Genomic DNA, 19,015 nt, shown 5'->3' with positions numbered 1-19,015 from the left:
AAGATATGAGAGGAGGGGAGGAAAGGAAGAAAGAAAGAAAGGAAGGAAGGGAAAGAAAGAGAAAGAAGGGAAGGGAAAGGAAGTAAGAGAAAGGAAAGATCAAAAGATATCAGAGGAGGGGAGGAAAGGAAGAAAGAAAGGAAGGAAGGAAGGAAGGGAAAGAAAGAGAAAGAAGGGAAGGGAAAGGAAGTAAGAAGAGAAAGGAAAGATCAAAAGATAGGAGAGGAGGGGAGGAAAGGAAGAAAGAAAGAAAGGGAAAGAAAGGGAAAGAAGGGAAGGGAAGATCAAAGGAAAGGAAAGATCAAAAGATATGAGGAGGGGAGGAAAGGAAGAAAGAGAAGGGGAAGATGGAAGGGAAAAATAGTGAAGTATTATGATGATGAGGAGAAGGGGGGAGCGTGAGACCTTTCACGACGACGCACTCGGCGACGGGCCCGAACTCCTTGAAGAGCGGGAGGAGGTCCTCTGCGGCGCAGGCCTCGGGCAGGCCTCCCACGTAGATCTTGATGGCGCGGAAGCGCTGGACGGAGAGGCGGAGGCCGCGGAAGGGGCGCCGGTGCAGGTCCCTCCGCGCGCGCTCCCCCGCCGCCTCGTCGCGCATGCGCACCGTGGCGCAGGTGTTCCTCAGGATCATGTCCAGCACGTCGGCCGGCCTGGTCGCCCCCTCGAAGTGCCGCCGCAGCGCCTCCTCCGAGGTCCCGCGGGGGACGTTCTGCACGAAGAGCCGCACAGAGCCGCTCGGGTTCGGCCGCGGCATCTTCTCTCGAAGGAAGGAGACAAAACGAACGAAGAGGAAAGAAGGAGGAGAGGTCTTCCCGGCCGCCAACTGCCTCTGCGCCTGCGCTCTGGGCGCTCCTCTGAGGGGAAAAACGACCACTTCCTCGCTTTACGGCCCTGCGCATGCGCGTGGCTTCACCCTCTGAGGCGCTGCGTTCGTTGCTGCCTCTTTAAGAATTTAAAAAGACCACGCATGCGCAGTAGCCGCTGCCGCCCTTCGGTGGATTGCACTTTACACCACTGCGCATGTGCGTGGATTCCCCCCCTCCCCTCGGCGGAATGCGCAGGCTGCCTCTTGAAGAATGGAAAGACACCACGCATGCGCAGTAGCCGGTGCTTCCCTTCAGTGGATTGTGCTTTACGGCCCTGCGCATGCGCGTGGCTTCCCCTCTCTAAAGCGGGAAGGGGAGAGACCGATCCCTGCCGCCTCTTGAAGCATGGAAAATGACCACGCATGCGCAGTAACCGCTCTATCGCCGTGCACATGCGCGAGGCTTCCCTCTCCAAGGCGGGAAGGAAAGGAGAGTGACTGCGCAGGCGCAGCGATCGCTGCTGCCTCTTGAAGACGCGAAAGAGGACACGCATGCGCAGTAACCGTTTTCCGCCGTGCACATGCGTGGGGCTTCCCTCTCCAAGGCGGGAAGGAAAGGAGAGTGACTGCGCAGGCGCAGCGATCGCTGCTGCCTCTTGAAGACGCGAAAGAGGTCACGCATGCGCAGTGGCCGCTGCTTCCCCTCAGTGGACTGGCTTTACGGTCCTACGCATGCGTGTGGCTTCCCCCTCTAAGGCGGGAAGGGGAGAGACTGCGCAGGCGTAGCGATCACTGCTGCCTCTTGGAGAAAAGATTGGAAAGGGATGACGCATGCGCATTTTGTGAGGCGGAAGAAAGACAGAGAATGCGCAGGCGCAGTGGCCGTTGCGACCCTCAGTACATCAAGCATTACTTCCTCGCTTTACGGCTCTGCATAGGAGAGCAGTGGCTAATGCGCCTCCGCCTCAAGGAACGCGCATGCGCAGTCTCTTTCCTCTGCTTTTCTCCAAGGCAACAGCGATTGCTGCGCCTGCGCGGTCTCTCTGCTTCCCCTCCCGCCTCAGAAGGTGAACCCACGCGCATGCGCACGGCCGTAAAGCGAGGAAGCGGCCGTTTCCCCCTCAGAAAGCAGGCGTTTCTCTCTCTCGCTGTCTGACTCCTTCCTCCGGCCAAAACGGCGAAGATGTGGCCCTTCCCAAGCCGCTCGGTGCGGCTCTTCGTGCAGAACGTCCCCCGCGGGACCAGGGAGGAGCAGCTGCGGCGCCACTTCGAGGCGGTGACCGGGCCCGGCGACGTGCTCGACGTCTCCCTCAGGACCTTCTGCGCCACGGTGCGCATGCGCGACGAGGCGGCGGGCCAGCGCGCGCGGAGGGAGCTCCACGGGAGGGAATTCCGCGGCCACCGCCTCTCCCTCCACCGCTTCCGGGGCATCAAGATCTACGTGGGCGGCCTGCCCGAGGACTGCGCCGCCGGAGACCTCCTCCCGCTCTTCCAGAACTTCGGCCTCGTCACCGAGTGCGACGTCGTGAAAGGTGTGGTGCCACCCCCTCTCCCCCAACCCCTTCACACACTTCCTCACTGGGTTGTTGTAGGTTTTTCGGGCTATATGGCCATGTTCTAGTGGCATTCTCTCCTGACGTTTCGCCTGCATCTATGGCAAGCATCCTCAGAGGTAGTGAGGTCTGTTGGAAGTAGGGAAATGGGTTTATATATCTGTGGAATGACAAAGGACTCTTGTCTGCTGCACCACCTTGATTAGCATTTGATGGCCTGGCAGTGCCTTGGGCAATCTTTTGTTGACAGGTGATTAGATGTCCCTGATTGTTTACTCTCTGTTGTTTTGCTGTTGTAATTTTAGAGGTTTTTCTTAATACTGGTAGCCAGATTTTGTTCATTTTCATGGTTTCCTCCTTTCTGTTGAAATTGTCCACATGCTTGTGTATTTCAGTGGCTTCTCTGTGTCGTCTGACATGGTGGTTGTGAGAGTGGTCCAGCATTTCTGTGTTCTCAAATAATATTTATTTATTTATTATTTGGACTTAATATGCCACCACTCCCCTGGGGCTCAGAGCGGCTTACAAGAATGGCTAAAATCTAACAAATTTTAAAAGCAATTTAAAAACAGCAATATCAAACATTAAAAGCCTGTCAAAACAGGTATGTCTTACATGCCCTGCGGAAAGCTGGTAAGTCCAGGTTGGTTCATCAGGTGCTCTGCTATGGCTAACTTCTCTGGTCTGCAGTGCCTTTCGTGTTCCTTGATTCATGTTTGGGCAATTCTGCGTTTGGTGGTCCCTATGTAGACTTGTCCACAGCTGCATGGTATACGGTAGACTCCTGCAGAGGTGAGAGGATCCCTCTCACTTCTTCAACCAGAGAAGTCAGCCATAGCAGAGCACCTGATAAACCAACCTGGACACAGCATTTTATTTGAGAACACAGAAATGCTGGACCACTCTCACAACCACCATGTCAGGCTACACAGAGAAGCCATTGAAATCCATAAGCATGTGGACAATTTCAACAGAAAGGAGGAAACCATGAAAATGAACAAAATCTGACTACCACTATTAAAAAAACTCAAAAATTACAACAGCAAAACAACAGAGAGGAAACAAACAAGGACATCCAATCACCTCTCAACAAAAGATTACCCCAGGCACTGCCAGGCCATCAAATGCTAATCAAGGTGGACAGTTGAAACATTCACACCTAGCTCCAGCAGACAAGAGTCCTTTGTCCCACCCTGGTCATTCCACAGATATATAAACCCTTTTTCCTAGTTCCAACAGACCTCACTACCTCTGAGGATGTTTGCCATAGATGCAGGCGAAACGTCAGGAGAGAATGCCTCTAGACCATGGCCATATACCCCCCAAAAAACCCTACAACAACCCAGTGATTCCGGCCATGAAAGCCTTCGACAATCAAATGACATTCTGAATCCCACCAGTGATAGAATATGGCTAAACTTCTTACAGAGAACCTTGAAGGGATTCACTGGTGTGAGCCTCCCCCAGCCTCACACACTCTCCCACGCCCACTTTGCCATGCTCCGAGCACACCTGCTCTCCCCCTTTTTCCTCAACAGAAAATGGAGTGATTTAAATACAAACATTATGGTACTTTAGTCCTTTCGTTATTCCTGTGATCTAAGGCAAACATGTTTTTGCATCATAGGCGTCATCTACACTGCCATATAAAATCAGAAGTATTTATTTATTTGCAACATTTATATGCCGCCCTTCTCACTCCGAAGGGGACTCAGAGCGGCTTACGATATATATATATATACACACACACACATACATACATGCTATATAATATTATTAGCATAGTACAATATCAGTATTATATATTACTATATTGTACTATATCAGATGTCCACAAACCTTTTAAACAGAGGGCCAGGTCAACAGTCCCTCAAACTGTTGGAGGGCCAGATTATAATTTGAAAAGAAAAAATGAATGAGTGCACACTGCAAATATCTTTATTTGTAGTGCAAAACAAGAGCAATACAATAATTAAAATGAACAATTTTAAACTTAGTATTTCAATGGGAAGTGTAATGCAAAAAACTCTTAAAAGCAATAATTAAAATGAATAACAATTTTAACAAATATAAACTTATTAGTATTTTAATGGGAAGTTTGGGCCTGCTTTTGGCTGATGAGATAGGATTATTGTTGTTGTGTGCTTTCAAATCGTTTCAGACTTAGGCTGACCCTGAGCAAGGGCCGGGTAAATGAGGTTGGAGGGCCATATCTGGCCCTGGGCCTTAGTTTGAGGACCCCTGTACTATATCATTATATTGTAATATTATTAGTAGTATTATATTGTATTACATTATAGTATTATAGATATTATATTATATACAATATATTATATTATGTTATTAGCATAGCACAGGAGACAAGGTGGAACTGTCCACTGACCCCCTCTCTCTTCACTCTGGCCTGGAGTGGCAGTTGGTCCTGGAGTGGGAGGGGGGTCCCCAACTGATGACATATGCAGGAAACAAGATGGAACTGTCCCCTGACCCCCTTTGAACTGAATTATGTGGCAGCATAGACTAATATAATCCAGTTCAATGCAGATAATCTGGATTTTATGTATCAGTGTAAATGGTACATAAAATCCTAGTCCTTACGTTTGCACTAAGGTTCGTAAATCTAAGACAGTGGTGTCAAACTTGTCTGAATCATTTGGACTCCAAATCCCAGAATCCCTAGCCAGCTTTTCAAATGCTAGGAACTCTGGGAGCTGAAGTCCAAAACACCTGGAAGGCCACACATTTCTTATTGCAGTGTCAGTTACCTCGTGCTTCAGTTGATGAGTGCTGTTATATCTCTCTTCAAATTATATGTATGTGTTTATGTATGTAGCCAGGGCTTTTAAAGATGTGTGTGTTGTTTGCTACCGAATGAATTAAATGATGCAGAACATCCTCTCTCCTTGGATTAGCTAAACAGACTTGGAAGTGATGTATAGACTGTGGGTTCAGGGTCTAGAACAGTGGTTCTCAACCTTGCTCATGCCACGACCCCTTAATACAGTTCCTCATGTTGTGGTGACCTCCAGTCATAATATTATTTTCGTTGCAACTTCAAAACTGTAATGCTGCTACTGTTATGAATCGTAATGTAAATATGCTGGATGTATTTTCATTGACTGGATCAAATTTTGCACAAATACCCAAATTTGAATATTGGTGGGGTTCGGGGGAGGATTGATTTTGTCATTTGAGAGTTGTAGTTTCTGGGATTTATAGTTCACCTACAATCAAAGAGCATTCTGAACTCCACCAAAGAGCATTCTGAACTCCACCACCTTGATTAGCATTTAATGGCTTGGAAGTGCCTGGGGGGAATCTTTTGTTGAGAGTGATTTGATGTGCCTGATTGTTTACTCTCATGGTTTCCTCTTTTCTATTGAAATTGTCCACATGCTTGTGTATTTCAGTGGCTTCTCTGTGTCGTCTGACATGGTGGTTGTGAGAGTGGTCCAGCATTTCTGTGTTCTCAAATATGCTGTGTCCATGTTGATTCATCAGGTGCTTCCTGATGAACCAGGCACTGCCAGGCCATTAAATGCTAATCAAGGTGGTCAGTTGAAACATTCACACCTAGCTGCAGCAGACAAAAGTCCTTTGTCTCACCCTGGTCATTCCACAGATATATAAACCCATTTTCCTACTTCCAACAGACCTCACTACCTCTGAGGATGCTTGCCATAGATGCAGGCGAAACGTCAGGAGAAAATGCCTCTAGAACATGGCCATATAGCCCGGAAAAACCTACAACAACCCAGTGATTCTGGCCATGAAAGCCTTCGACAATACAGAAAATACTGTGTTTTCTGATGGTCTTTGGCGACCCCTCTGACACCCCCTTTCCCGACCCCCAGGTTGAGAAACGCTGGTCTAGAATGGTGTTTGGGGCAGGCATCCAGTAAACTGCCTTCCTAGTTGCCAATGGCCTGCCTTACATCATTGAGACCTTTAGAGTTGCAGAATCTCAGCTGATCATAGGTTCCTTGTCCAGCAGCCAAACAGATTATTATTATTATTATTATGAGTGTTGCAGATGTGCTGCTGGCTAATGTCCAGGTCACATCCAAGTAGGAATGGGTTTCTGAAATTAAATGTTATGTGTCCCTTACTGATAACCTCTTATCTACTCCTTTGTCAGACTATGGGTTCGTTCACATGGACAATGAGGAGGACGGCAAAACGGCCATTGAAAACCTTAATGGAACGGAATTCATGGGGAGCATCATTGTTGTACAACGCTCTGTGAAAGATCGTAAGCATAATGAAAACTCTGAGCTGGAAACTATCGTTGAAGGGGACACATTTCCGGATCCAATTGTGTCGTTTGATGAGGCTATGCAGGAGGCAGCATACCAAAATGGACCTGAGTCGGAAGACAACAGCTATCCAGAGGCCTCACATAGCCGCACCCACTCTTCCCAGTCTCGTTCCTATGGAAGCAAGTCGTATGATTATGAGGATGATCCTGATCGGTTATCATCAGGTTACAAGGAAACCTCTTCTCGTCATTCACTGTATGAGCGCGTCCGTCTGTCCCCGCGGCGCTCCAGCTACGACGACGACTACAGAGACAAGCATGCCGTCAGTAAAAGGTATACAACGAAAGAAGCGGATGATGATTACTACCCATCATACGAGTATGGCCGCCACGACGATTTCGACAGAAGAGGAAACGGATCTAGTAAGAGATATACAGAAAGATGGGAAAGTTCTTCTCGCTATAGAGAAAGATCGGAAAGTTCTTCTCGCTATACAGGAAGGTCGGAAAGTGTTTCTCGCTACAGAGAAAGATCAGGAAGTTCTTCTCGCTATACGGAAAGATCAGAAAGTGTTTCTCGCCATCGACCGTATGAACGCAGTTATCTTTCCCCACCACACAGGAGTCGTGAAAATCATAGGAGCTACCGTTAAATGTCTGAGGTACGTCTTGGCGTATTCTGCAGCTTCCTTGTTCTTTTGAGTATGCTGCTTTTTCAGGGCAATACGTCTGCGTTTATGTTGCAGAACTCTAGGAGTGACCAAATGCTGAATCTTGGATGCTTTTTTTCTGGGCTTCTTTCCTTCCTTATTCAATGGTTTTCTCACAACATACTGACGAATGTCATCTTCTTTAGAGAGATTAAACCAGGGGTCTCCAACCTTTTTAAACAGAGGGCCAGGTCACAGTGCCTCAAAGTGTTGGAGGGCCAGATTATAATTTGAAAACAAAACATGAATGAATTCCTATGCACACTGCACAAATCTTTGTAGTGCAAAAACACTTAAAAACAGTACAATAATTAAAACGAAGAACAATTTTAATAATAATAATAAGAAACCTTTATTTATACCCTGCTAACATCTTCCAAAGGACTCAGTGCGGCTTACAAGAGGCCAAATCCTAACACATCAATAAAATAACAACATAACAAATACACCAATAAATTATTACTACTAATAATAATAATATGATATTATAATTATATATTTATATTACATGTAATATTACTAATAATATTACAATATAATTGGTATAGTATAATATAGCAATATTTAAAACTGATATTGTACTATGCTAATAATATAATATATTGTATGTATATATACCTTGTAAGCCGCTCTGATTCCCCTTTGGGGTGAGAAGGGCGGCATTTAAATGCTGTAAATAAATAAATAAATAAATAAACTCATAAAACAAGCAATAAACATTATTTTATTTATTTATTTCAAAGTTTTATATACCGAGCTTCTCACCTCATAAGAGGGACTCAGCCCGGTTTCCAACCATAAAAACACATACAATCGGTAAAATATCAAAATACACATTACAATAAAACATTAAAAAAGCACATATATTTAAAACTACAGTGGTCCGTCGTCATAATAAAATCGAATATACACCGTCTTCCATCCAAATCATTGTCTCATTCTTCGAAAGCCTGTCTCCATAACCACGACTTCACCTGTTTCCTGCATGTCAGGATTGTTGGGGCGGTTCTAACCTCTGGTGAGAGAGCGTTCCAGAGTCGCGGGGCCACCACCGAGAAGGCCCTGTCCCTCGTCCCCACCAGCCGTGCTTGTGAGGCCGATCAAACATTAAAACAATAGCAATAAACATTAGACAATAACACCACGATGCATTTAAAACTAAGGCCGGGCCAAATGTAATGATTAAAATTTTAAAAATGACAGGTGAAATGGATAGGTTTTTGGAGATAGGTGCAGTGTGCAGACAATCTTAAATCTCTAGTAAAGTGCATTTGGGACATGATGCTTGGAGTTTCCTATTCTGGGAAGGCACACTGGAACAACCACGTCTTCAAGCTCTTCCTAAAGACTGCCAATGTTGGGGCTTGTCTGATGTCCTTGGGGAGAGAGTTCCAGAGTCGGGGGGGCCACCACAGAGAAGGCCCTGTCCCTCGTCCCCACCAATAGCGCTTGCGGCGCAGGTGGGATCGTGAGCAGGGCCTCTCCAGATGATCGGAGAGATCGTGTGGGTTCATATACCTATTAGTATTTCAATGGGAAGTGTGGGCCTGTTTTTCACTGATGAGATAGGATTGTTGTCGTTGTTGTGTGCTTTCAAGTCATTTCAGAGTTAGGTTGACCCTCAGTGAGGGCCGGGTAAATGACCTTGGAGGGCCGTATCTGGCCCTCGGGCCTTAGTTTGAGGACCCCTGGATTAAACAGCTGGTATGTTGCCAGTCACACTTCCTGTTTAGAGATCTCCTTCCACGTCCAACGGCGTGAAACATGAGCCTTAGTTTTTCAGCTCTTTTAGAAAGTTGCTGGCTTCTTGATTAGTTTGGGATAGGGAAATGGGTACCCTACCGCTATAGCTCCTGACCATTGATTCTTCTGGTTGGAGTTGATGGGGGTCATAGCCCCAAACAACAGGAAGGTGTCAGGTAGACCATTCCTGCTTTAAAGTGGCATTGGTTTGTAAGCATATAATAATAATAATAATAATAATAATAATAATAATAATATTAAAACTCTAAAATACAACAGCACAACAACAGAGAGGAAACAAACAAGGACATCTAATCACCTCTCAACAAAAGTTTGCTTTAGGCACTGTCAGGTCATTATATGCTAATCAAGGTGGTCAGTTGAAACATTCACACCTATCTCCAGCCTTCGACAATAATAATATTTATTTATACCCCACCACCATCTCCCCAATGAGGACTCGGAGCGGCTTACATGAGCGGCCAAGCCCAAACAGCAAATTACAATAAAATAAAACCAAAACGCAAACAGTAAAAGCAACATCGTAATAAAATAAAACATGTAAATACATAACAACATAAAGTTACAATTGACGCAATCACAATGACAGTGGGCGGGCTGCATGTAATGATTAAAAGAGAGACTAATTAAAACTAATTTAAAACTCGGGTGAGATTAAAAGAGACAGGTTATTTGCGGAGGAGAACTCATTATAGCGGAGGTTGTGGAATCAAGCTTTCCCACAGAGGGGGGACGACATATACTCCAATGGCAGAACGTTGAGGCTAAGCAGTAGTGTGGGATTGCATACCTACTCTCCAAAGGCGCAACGGAAGAGCCAGGTTTTAAGGTCCTTTTTAAAGGTTTCTAGCATATGGTAGAATACGGTATTTGCTGCTTGGGATGGGAAGGCAGGTTCTCTTGTGAAAACTAGGGGGCGCTGGTGCTTTGCTTCTACAGTGTTGCTAAAGTTCTGGTGGTGAAAATTTCAGAACTCTAACAAAACTTTCATAATTTCATTATAAATGGCAGTTCCTAATTGGTTCTGTCATAAAAATAGCCAATCATGAAATAATAATGAAATTTTGAAAGTTTTGTTCTGAAATTTTCACCACCAGAACTTTAGCAATCCTGTAGAAGCAAAGCACCAGCACCTCTAGTTTTCACCACCAGAATTTTAGTTTTGTAAGTACCGTATAAACCGACCTGAATATAAGCCGAGGCACCTAATTTTACCATTAAAAAACTGGAAAAACATATACACTCGAGTATGAGCCGAGGGTGGGAAATGCATCCGCTACTGGTAAATTTCAAAATAAAAATAGATTACCAATAAAATTGCATTAATTGAGGCCTCAGTAGCTTAAATGTTTTTGAATATTTATATAAAACTTTTATTTATTTATTTATTTACCTTACTTCTCAGCCCGAAGGCGACTCACAGCGGTTCACAACAAATACGAACAGCAAAAATTCAGTGCTACAGTATAGAAACAGTTAACAACCTAACACATTACACAATTAATAACAGTTACTACAATACCCATTTAAGATAAGACTGCCCAACTCTGATTAAACCATTATTCTAACCTTCAATGTAAATGTGCTTCTGTGTCCTTCCAATAATAATAAAGAGTCTAAAATAATAAATGTAATAATAACAGTAATAATAATAAAGTTAAATTATAAATTTAATATGGCCCAGCCATAGGTTTTTAAACGCGTTGTGTTACTGTTTATGTTATTGCTTATTTTTGCTTATGGGTTATTTATTGTTTTGTATTATTGTTGTTATTGTTTATTGTTGTATTGTGGGCTCGGCCTCATGTAAGCCGCACCGAGTCCCTTGGGGAGATGGTAGCGGGGTACAAATAAAGTTTTATTATTATTATATTATAATAATAATAATAACAACAACAGAGTAAAAAAATAAATAACCTTGACTCGAGTATAAGCTGAGGGGGGCTTTCTCAGCCTAAAAAAAGGGCTGAAATATTAGGCTTATACTCTGGTATATACAGTACTTTAGAACCATTTAGAACCCATGCCTAGTCTCTAACTATGTTTTATTTAGTTAATTGTGTTATATGTCTTGGATTTGGTACCACTTGTAAGCCGACCCGAGTCCATTTGGGGACATGGTGGTGAGGTATAAAAACAGTTATTATTATTATTTTACTGACACAAAAAAACACAGTATGACACAGTAAACGAGATATATATGCAGGAATTTGTATAACAAAATCACAAGTGTTTAGGACTGTGCTGTTGCTGTTATTATTTGATGGTCACATTGGGAGTCAAAGCTCTTCTGGACTCTTGGACCAGTTCTTAAACACGCTTCTGGAATGAGCTTCGTGTATTCCAAGTAGACTGGAACGTACTTAGTCCTAATCCTTTTGTATACTGGTTTTAAACCACTTCATTGGATGTGTTGCAATAGCAGATTAGTTTAGTGCTTACACCTTATTTTATTTTTCTGGTTATTTAATATTTAATCTTTATTTTACTTAAGTGATATTTGTCTTTATTTTTATTTATTTATTTATAATTCAAACTTATATGCCGCCACTCCCCTGGGGCTTGGAGCGGCTTACAAGAACAGGCTAAAATCTAATACGATTTAAAAACAATTTAAAAACAACAATATCAGAGATCAAAGGCCTGTTCTGTTTACTGTTCTAATGTAGCACAAATCCTATGTAAAATCATATTACGTATTTTTGACATTAATATTGAAATCTGAAATATATACAGAAAGTCTAGAAAAACTGCAGAGAATCTTCTTATGCCTTCTCACTTCTTGTAGTTTGGATTTTGAAGAAAATATGTGTCTTTTAGTTGCCATGCTAGGCCTGTTTCTGGGCAATGAGGGGGGGCAGTGTTCAAGCGTGGCAAATGATTGGGTTCAGCCATGCTTTTTAAATGCGATCTCTTGTCTCTTTTCTTAACCAGGTACTATCCTGACTTCAGGCGATCCAAGGTTCCCATTCTTCGTCAGAATTCCCTCCCATCCTTCTGCCATTGGAAGTGGAGAAATCACCTTCTCTCGAAATATATGCGTAACACCAGCTGCAGCGCTCTTTGACGATTTCACGATGTTATTTTGAACTGCCGCATTTCTTTACCCCCTTTTATTTGATGCGAGTGTCATGACATCTAGGCATTCCACCTCCTTTCCCAAGTAACTGCTGAATGTAAGCGAGTTATATGTTGCCATTGAAGAGAAGCAGAGCCTTCCGTCTTAATTCTAGTTCAGCCTCATATAAGTTGTCTGTGCATTGCTGCCTATTCGGTCCTTTAAAACCAAAGTCGGAGGCTAAGGGGGTTGTTGGTTTACCAACAATCGCTTCTGATGCCTTGGCTTATTTTTCTACGAGGAAAAGAAATCTCTTAGTTCGTTGAAGTCCCCGTTTTACTATCCTTGTTTCGAAAGAGTTGCTTTTAAAAGCACTCCTCAGTAGGTTCGTAGAGTATACAAGTATGCTTCTAAGTTAGGAAATACACTTAGATATACTTAATGTTTTGTCAATAAAAGTGAGTTTCTTGGTGTTTTACACGATACAAGATCTAGTTGTCCAGAATATCTGTGGGGTGCCATTTTAAAAAAGGCTGTTACGATAATCGAACATGGATTTCATGTTTGGCAATGTATATGAATGATTTGCACACAGCAATGATCAGTACAGCCCAAGGCACCCAAAATCTATATATATAAATCTGTTAAGGGCGTTCAACAGGACAGCAAAACGCGAAAACCCCTGGCCCAAAACACACCAAACTTGGCATGCACATACCTCAACCCACAAGGTATGCAAAAATCTCATCAAAATAGCAAACAACATTTCAACAAACCCACAATTTCGAAAACAAAGGGAGCATGCGCAGAAGCGCCCCGGCACGAGTCCCCCGCCGCGCGCACATTGCCGGCCAACGCTCCCTCGCCGCAAACCACACCCCCTCCCTTCGCCATCCCGCCCTGACTCAATTCTTTCCCACCTCCTCCTCCGCTGCCGGCCACACCCCCTCCCTTTGCTGCCCTGCCCTTTTCCGCCCTGACTCAATCCTTTCCTCCTCCCCCTCCGCCACCCACGCCCCTCCCTTCGCTGTCCTGCCCCTTCCCGCCCTGACTCAATCCTTCCCTCCTCCCACGCCCCCTCCGCAGAAGTCACGCCCCCTTCCTTCGCCGCCCCACCCCTTCCCGCACTTTTGCTCCCTCACCTGTCAGTCATGCTCCCTGCATTTCCGGTGGACAACCGAGGCCTCACCGAGCGCCGCGGTGGCTCCAGCCTCCTAGGCGGCGGGCCCAATCAAGGAAGAGGAAAAACATCGACGGAAGGAAGGAAACATGGAAGCAAAGAGCGAAGGAAGGAAGGAAAGAGGTAGAGAAGGAAGAAGAGAGAAAGAGGAAAAGAAGAGAGATGGAAAGAAATAGGTAGAGAAAGAAGGAAGGAGAGAAGGAAAGAAAAGGAAGAAAAGAGCAAAGGAAGAAGAGAAAGAAAGAGAAAGAGGGGGGGAGGAAGGATGGACAAAAGGAAGAATGGAAGCAAACACCAAAGGAAGGAAGGAAGGAAGGAAGGAAGGAAGGAAAGAGGCAGAGAAGGAAGAAAGAGAAAGGGAAGGAAAAGAAAAAAGGAAGAAGGAAAGAGGAAGAGAAGGAAGGAAGGAAGGAGAGAAGGAAAGAAAAGGAAGGAAAGAGGAGCAAAGGAAGAAGAGAAAGAAAGAGAAAGAGGGGGGAAGGAAGGAAAGACAAAAGGAAGAATGGAAGCAAAGATCAAAGGAAGGAAGGAAGGAAAGAGGCAGAGAAGGAAGAAATGGAAAGAAAAGAAAAAAGGAAGAAGGAAAGAGGAAGAGAAGGAAGGAAGGAGAGAAGGAAAGAAGAAAAGGGAATGAGGGAAAGAAGGAGAGAAAGAGGGAGGTAGGTGGGCCACAGCAATGCGTGGCAGGGAAAGCTAGTATATCCTTAAAATCCAACCTCATTTCATAGAATCCTAGATTTGGAAGAGACCTGGTGGGCCATCCAGTCTAACCCCATTCTGCCAAGAAGCAGGAAAATCGCCTTCAAAGCACCCCAACAGATGGCCATCCAGCCTCTGTTTCAAAGCCACCAAAGAAGAAGCCTCCACCACACTCCAGGGCAGAGAGTTCCATGGCTGAACGGCTCTCACAGTCAGGAAGCTCTTCCTCATTTTCAGGTTGAATCTCCTTTCCTGTAGTTTGAAGCCATTGTTCTATGTTCTAGTCTCCAGGGCTGCAGAAAACAAGCTTGCTCCCTCCTGTCACAACTCAGGATAGATTCATCTTGCTCAGAACAACACCACACACCAAGGCTGTAGTTTTTGTAGTTTATTGAAGAGAAAGCAAAATCAAAAACATAGAAATAAGGTTGCAAAAGCCAAAATAGAGTCTTAAATGCAAAGACAGAGTTTCCAAGGTCCAAAGGCAAATAACATCAAGTATAATCCACAAGTATTGGTCAAACAAGAATCCATGGCAGCATGACAAAGTCCCCAGAAACCAAGATCAAAACCAAAGTCACAAAGAACCAAAAGCCGAGACAATTCCAAAGAAGTTAACAGGGTGTAAGCAAAGTTGCACTGACAAAGGGTTGACTGCAATCAGATCGTCAAATAAGCTTTCCTAGCATGAAAGCATTACGTTGACCATTTGTTAGCAAGCCGAGAACTTCGGCGTACTCTTAATTGCAAACAGTCCTCCCTAACTAAATCCCCATCACCTTCAAGGCCGAATAACTCATTATCCTGGGACTGGCCAGCCTGGGAATCCACAGGCACTCAAATCATGACCATCATCTAAAACAGTGGTTCTCAACCTTTCTAATGCCGTGACCCCTTAATACAGTGCCTTATGTTGTGGTGACCCCCAACCATAACATTATTTTCATTGCTACTTCACAACTATAATTTTGCTCCTGTTATGAATCATCTTGTAAATATCCAATATGCAGGATGTATTTTCATTCATTTGGCACAAATACTTGATACGCCCAAATTTGAATACTGGTGGGGTTGAGGGGAGGATTGACTTTGTCATTTGGGAGTTGTAGTTGCTGGGATTTATAGTTCACCTACAATCAAAGAGCATTCTGAACCCCACCAACGATGGAATTGGACCAAATTTAGCACACAGGGCTCCCATGACCAACACAAAATACTGGAAGGGTTTGGTGTTGGAGTTTTAGTTCACCTACAACCAGAGATCACTGTGGACTCAAACAATGATGGATCTGGACCAAACTCTACACGAATACTCAATATGCCCAGATGTGAACACTGGTGGAGTTTGGGGGAAATAGAATCTTGACATTTGGGAGTTGTAGTTGCTGGGATTTATAGTTCACCTACAATCACAGCATTCTGAACCCCACCAACAATAGAATTGGGCCAAACTTCCCACACCGAACCCCCATGTGCAATGTGGCAGGGGATGTAAGGCTGTAATGTTCGTTTGTGGGATTAACAGAACTCAAAAACCACTGGACGAATTGACACCAATTTTGGACACAATAAACCTATCAGGCCAACGAGTGACCATCACTCAGAAAAACACAGACAAAACTTAAAAATCCAAAAAATAAAAAGTACATTACAACGCATGCACAAAACCACATATATACACAAATATATACACACAAAACACATACACAGACTGGGCCACAGCAATGCATGGCAGGGGGTGGCTAGTCTGTAATAACTGAAGGTACATGAGGAAATTGGTGTTGTTATGGCAGTTTCTGCTAGTAGTTTCTAGCAGTTAACCAGTACATTCCAGGTGGACGTAGCCAGCTTTATTGCTACTACACACACAAGACAGAAAATAACTACTAATTTCCCCATGTACCTTCAGTTCCTTTTATAGTGCGTATAGCAGGGTTGGGAGGACAATAGCTTGGTCTGCCTACAGATGTCCCGATCCTCAAACACTCTGCTTCATTCGGAAAAATGCTGCACTTGCAGAGCTCAGGCGGTGTTGTATTTCAGTGTCAATGTTGACTTTTCTGGAGAGGTGGCTGCCAAGGAAGTGGAAATGGTGCACATTTTCAAATGTTACGCCGTTAAGCTGTATTTCTGGCATTGGAGAGGGATTGCCTGGCGACTGCTGGAAGAGCACTTTGGTTTTCTCAATGTTCAATGACAGGCCAAGCTTCTCGTATGCTTCTGCAAAGGTATTTAGAGTGGCTTGTTGGTCTTCTGAATGTGCACATACGACATTGTCATCAGCATATTGAAATTCTATAACATGTTATTTGTAACCTTGGTTTTGGCTTTCAGTCTGCTGAGGTAAATTGCTTGCCATCTGTTCGATAGATGATTTCCACTCCAGTGGGAAGCTTCCCATCAACAAGATGAAGTATCATAGCAATGAAGATGGAGAATAATGTTGGGGCAATAACATCCCTGTTTGACACCTGATTCCACCTTGGCTGGTGACTGCTGGAAGAGCACTTTGGTTTTCTCGATGTGCAATGACAGATCTGGACCATTGAACTGGATTCACTTACGCCCAGAGACGCTGTGACCACCATCAATGACAGATCTGGACCAAACTTGGTACACAAAACCCCTCATGACCCAAGCTGGTTCATCAGGTGCTCTGCTATGGCTGACTTCTCTGGTTGAAGTAGTCTGCAGTGCCTTTCATGTTCCTTGATGCGTGTTTGGGCAATGCTGTGTTTGGTGGTCCCTATGTAGACTTGTCCACAGCTGCATGGAACACGGTAGACTCCTGCAGAGGTGAGAGGATCCCTCTTGTCCTTTGCTGCCTGGACACAGCATATTATTTGAGAACACCATGTCAGACTGCACAGAGAAGCCATTGAAGTCCACAAACGTGGACAATTTCAACAGAAAGGAGGACACCATGAAAATGAACAAAATCTGGCTACCAGTATTAAAAAACTCTAAAATTACAACAGCAAAACAGCAGAGAGGAAACAACCAGGCACATCTTAACACAGTTAAGAGATGCATTGGGTTGTTATTGCTGTGTCAATATTGTGTATTATGTTTTTGTGGTTTTAAATTGTATATTGTTGATTGTTGTACCTTTGTTGTAAACCGCGTTGAGTTGCCGTGAGGCTGAGAAACTGCGGTATACAAGTAAAGTAAATAAATAAATAAATATTGTGCGCCAGCTGCGCCCGTACCTTGGGAAGTCTGACTTGGCCACGGTAGTCCACGCTCTGGTTACATCCCGTTTAGACTACTGCAACGCTCTCTACGTGGGGTTGCCTTTGAAGACAGCTCGGAAGCTCCAACTAGTCCAACGCTCGGCAGCCATGATTTTAACAGGAGCGGAGCGCAGGGAGCATACAACCCCCCTGTTGCGCCAACTCCACTGGCTACCGATCTGCTACCGGGCTGAATTCAAAGTGCTGGCGTTGGCCTTTAAAGCCCTAAACGGTTCCGGCCCAAGCTACCTATCCGACCGCATCTCTGCCTATGAACCCACCAGGACTTTGAGATCTTCCGGGGAGACCCTGCTCTCGATCCCGCCTGCTTCTCAAGCTCGGCTGGCGGGGACAAGAGATAGGGCCTTCTCGGTGGTGGCTCCTCGGCTGTGGAACGCCCTTCCTACGGACATTAGACTAGCACCATCTCTAATGGTATTCCGCAAAAAGGTGAAGACCTGGATGTTTGAGCAGGCGTTTGAGTAATTTAGTGCAATCTGGTAATGGAACATAGGAATGGAACAATGGACGACGAACCTGGACTACGCTTGGATGATGAGAAGATTGGGTATGGTTGTTTTTTGTAATAATTGTGCATTGTAATTGCTTATTGGTAGTTTATGGACAATGTGTTAAGTCAATTGTTATATGTTGTATGGAACCACGGCTGTTTCTACTGTTTTTACTGTTTGTGAACCACTGTGAGTCGCCTTCGGGCTTGAGATACAGCGGTATATAAGCTAAATAAATAAACACCTCTCAACAGAACATTTCCCCAGGCTCAGCCAAGCCTTCAACTGCTAATGAAGGTGGTCGGCTGAAACATTCACACCTAGCTCCAGCAGAGAAGAGCTCTTTGCCCCACCCCAGCCATTCCACAGATATATAAACCCATTGTCCTAACTACCTCTGAGGTAGTTAGGACAATGTTAGGTAGTGTCCTCACTACCTCTGAGGATGCTTGCCATAGATCATAGAATCATAGAATCAAAGAGTCGGAAGAGACCTCATGGGCCATCCAGTCCAACCCCATTCTGCCAAGAAGCAGGAATGTTGCATTCAAATCACCCCTGGCAAATGGCCATCCAGCCTCTGCTTAAAAGCTTCCAAAGAAGGAGCCTCCACCACACTCCGGGGCAGAGAGTTCCACTGCTGAACGGCTCTCACAGTCAGGAAGTTCTTCCTAATGTTCAGGTGGAATCTCCTCTCTTGTAGTTTGAAGCCATTGTTCCATTGCGTCCCAGTCTCCAAGGAAGCAGAAAACAAGCTTGCTCCCTCCTCCTCCCTGTGGCTTCCTCTCACATATTTATACATGGCTATCATATCTCCTCTCAGCCTTCTCTTCTTCAGGCTAAACATGCCCAGTTCCCTAAGCCGCTCCTCATAGGGCTTGTTCTCCAGACCCTTGATCTGCTCCCTCCTCCCTGTGGCTTCCTCTCACATATTTATACATGGCTATCATATCTCCTCTCAGCCTTCTCTTCTTCAGGCTAAACATGCCCAGCTCTTTAAGCCGCTCCTCATAGGGCTTGTTCTCCAGACCCTTGATCATTTTAGTCGCCCTCCTCTGCACACATTCCAGCTTGTCAATATCAAGATGCAGGCGAAACCTCAGGAGAAATGCCTCTAGAGCAGTGGTTCTCAACCTGGGGTCCCCAGATGTTTTTGGCCTACAACTCCCAGAATTCCCAGCCAGTTTACCAGCTGTTAGGATTTCTGGGAGTTGAAGGCCAAAAACATCTGGGGACCCCA

At 44.7% G+C, this 19,015-nt stretch overlaps 2 protein-coding genes across 2 annotated transcripts in view; one reads left to right on the top strand and one right to left on the bottom strand.

Moving 5' to 3' along the window:
• LOC132764386 (RNA-binding protein 14-like) overlaps positions 1-1,192 on the bottom strand; it is a 12,715-nt gene extending 11,523 nt beyond the window's left edge. Inside the window, exon 1 of the mRNA XM_060758384.2 lies at positions 406-1,192. Coding sequence (XP_060614367.2) covers positions 406-757 — 352 coding nt within the window. The 5' untranslated portion in view covers positions 758-1,192. The remainder of the gene's footprint in view (positions 1-405) is intronic.
• A 590-nt stretch (positions 1,193-1,782) lies between these two features.
• On the top strand, positions 1,783-12,639 carry LOC132764387 (uncharacterized). Its single transcript, XM_060758385.2, has 3 exons — positions 1,783-2,340; positions 6,500-7,281; positions 12,028-12,639. The coding sequence occupies exons 1-2, from the start codon at positions 1,992-1,994 to the stop codon at positions 7,270-7,272; spliced, it is 1,122 nt and encodes a 373-aa protein (XP_060614368.2). The 5' UTR covers positions 1,783-1,991; the 3' UTR covers positions 7,273-7,281; positions 12,028-12,639.
• Positions 12,640-19,015: the final 6,376 nt, after the last annotated feature.

Source organism: Anolis sagrei, chromosome 12, assembly GCF_037176765.1.
Source record: "Anolis sagrei isolate rAnoSag1 chromosome 12, rAnoSag1.mat, whole genome shotgun sequence".
NCBI lineage: Eukaryota > Metazoa > Chordata > Lepidosauria > Squamata > Dactyloidae > Anolis > Anolis sagrei.
The sequence above is the reverse complement of the archived record's forward strand: the minus strand, read 5'-3'. Positions and strand labels throughout refer to the sequence as shown.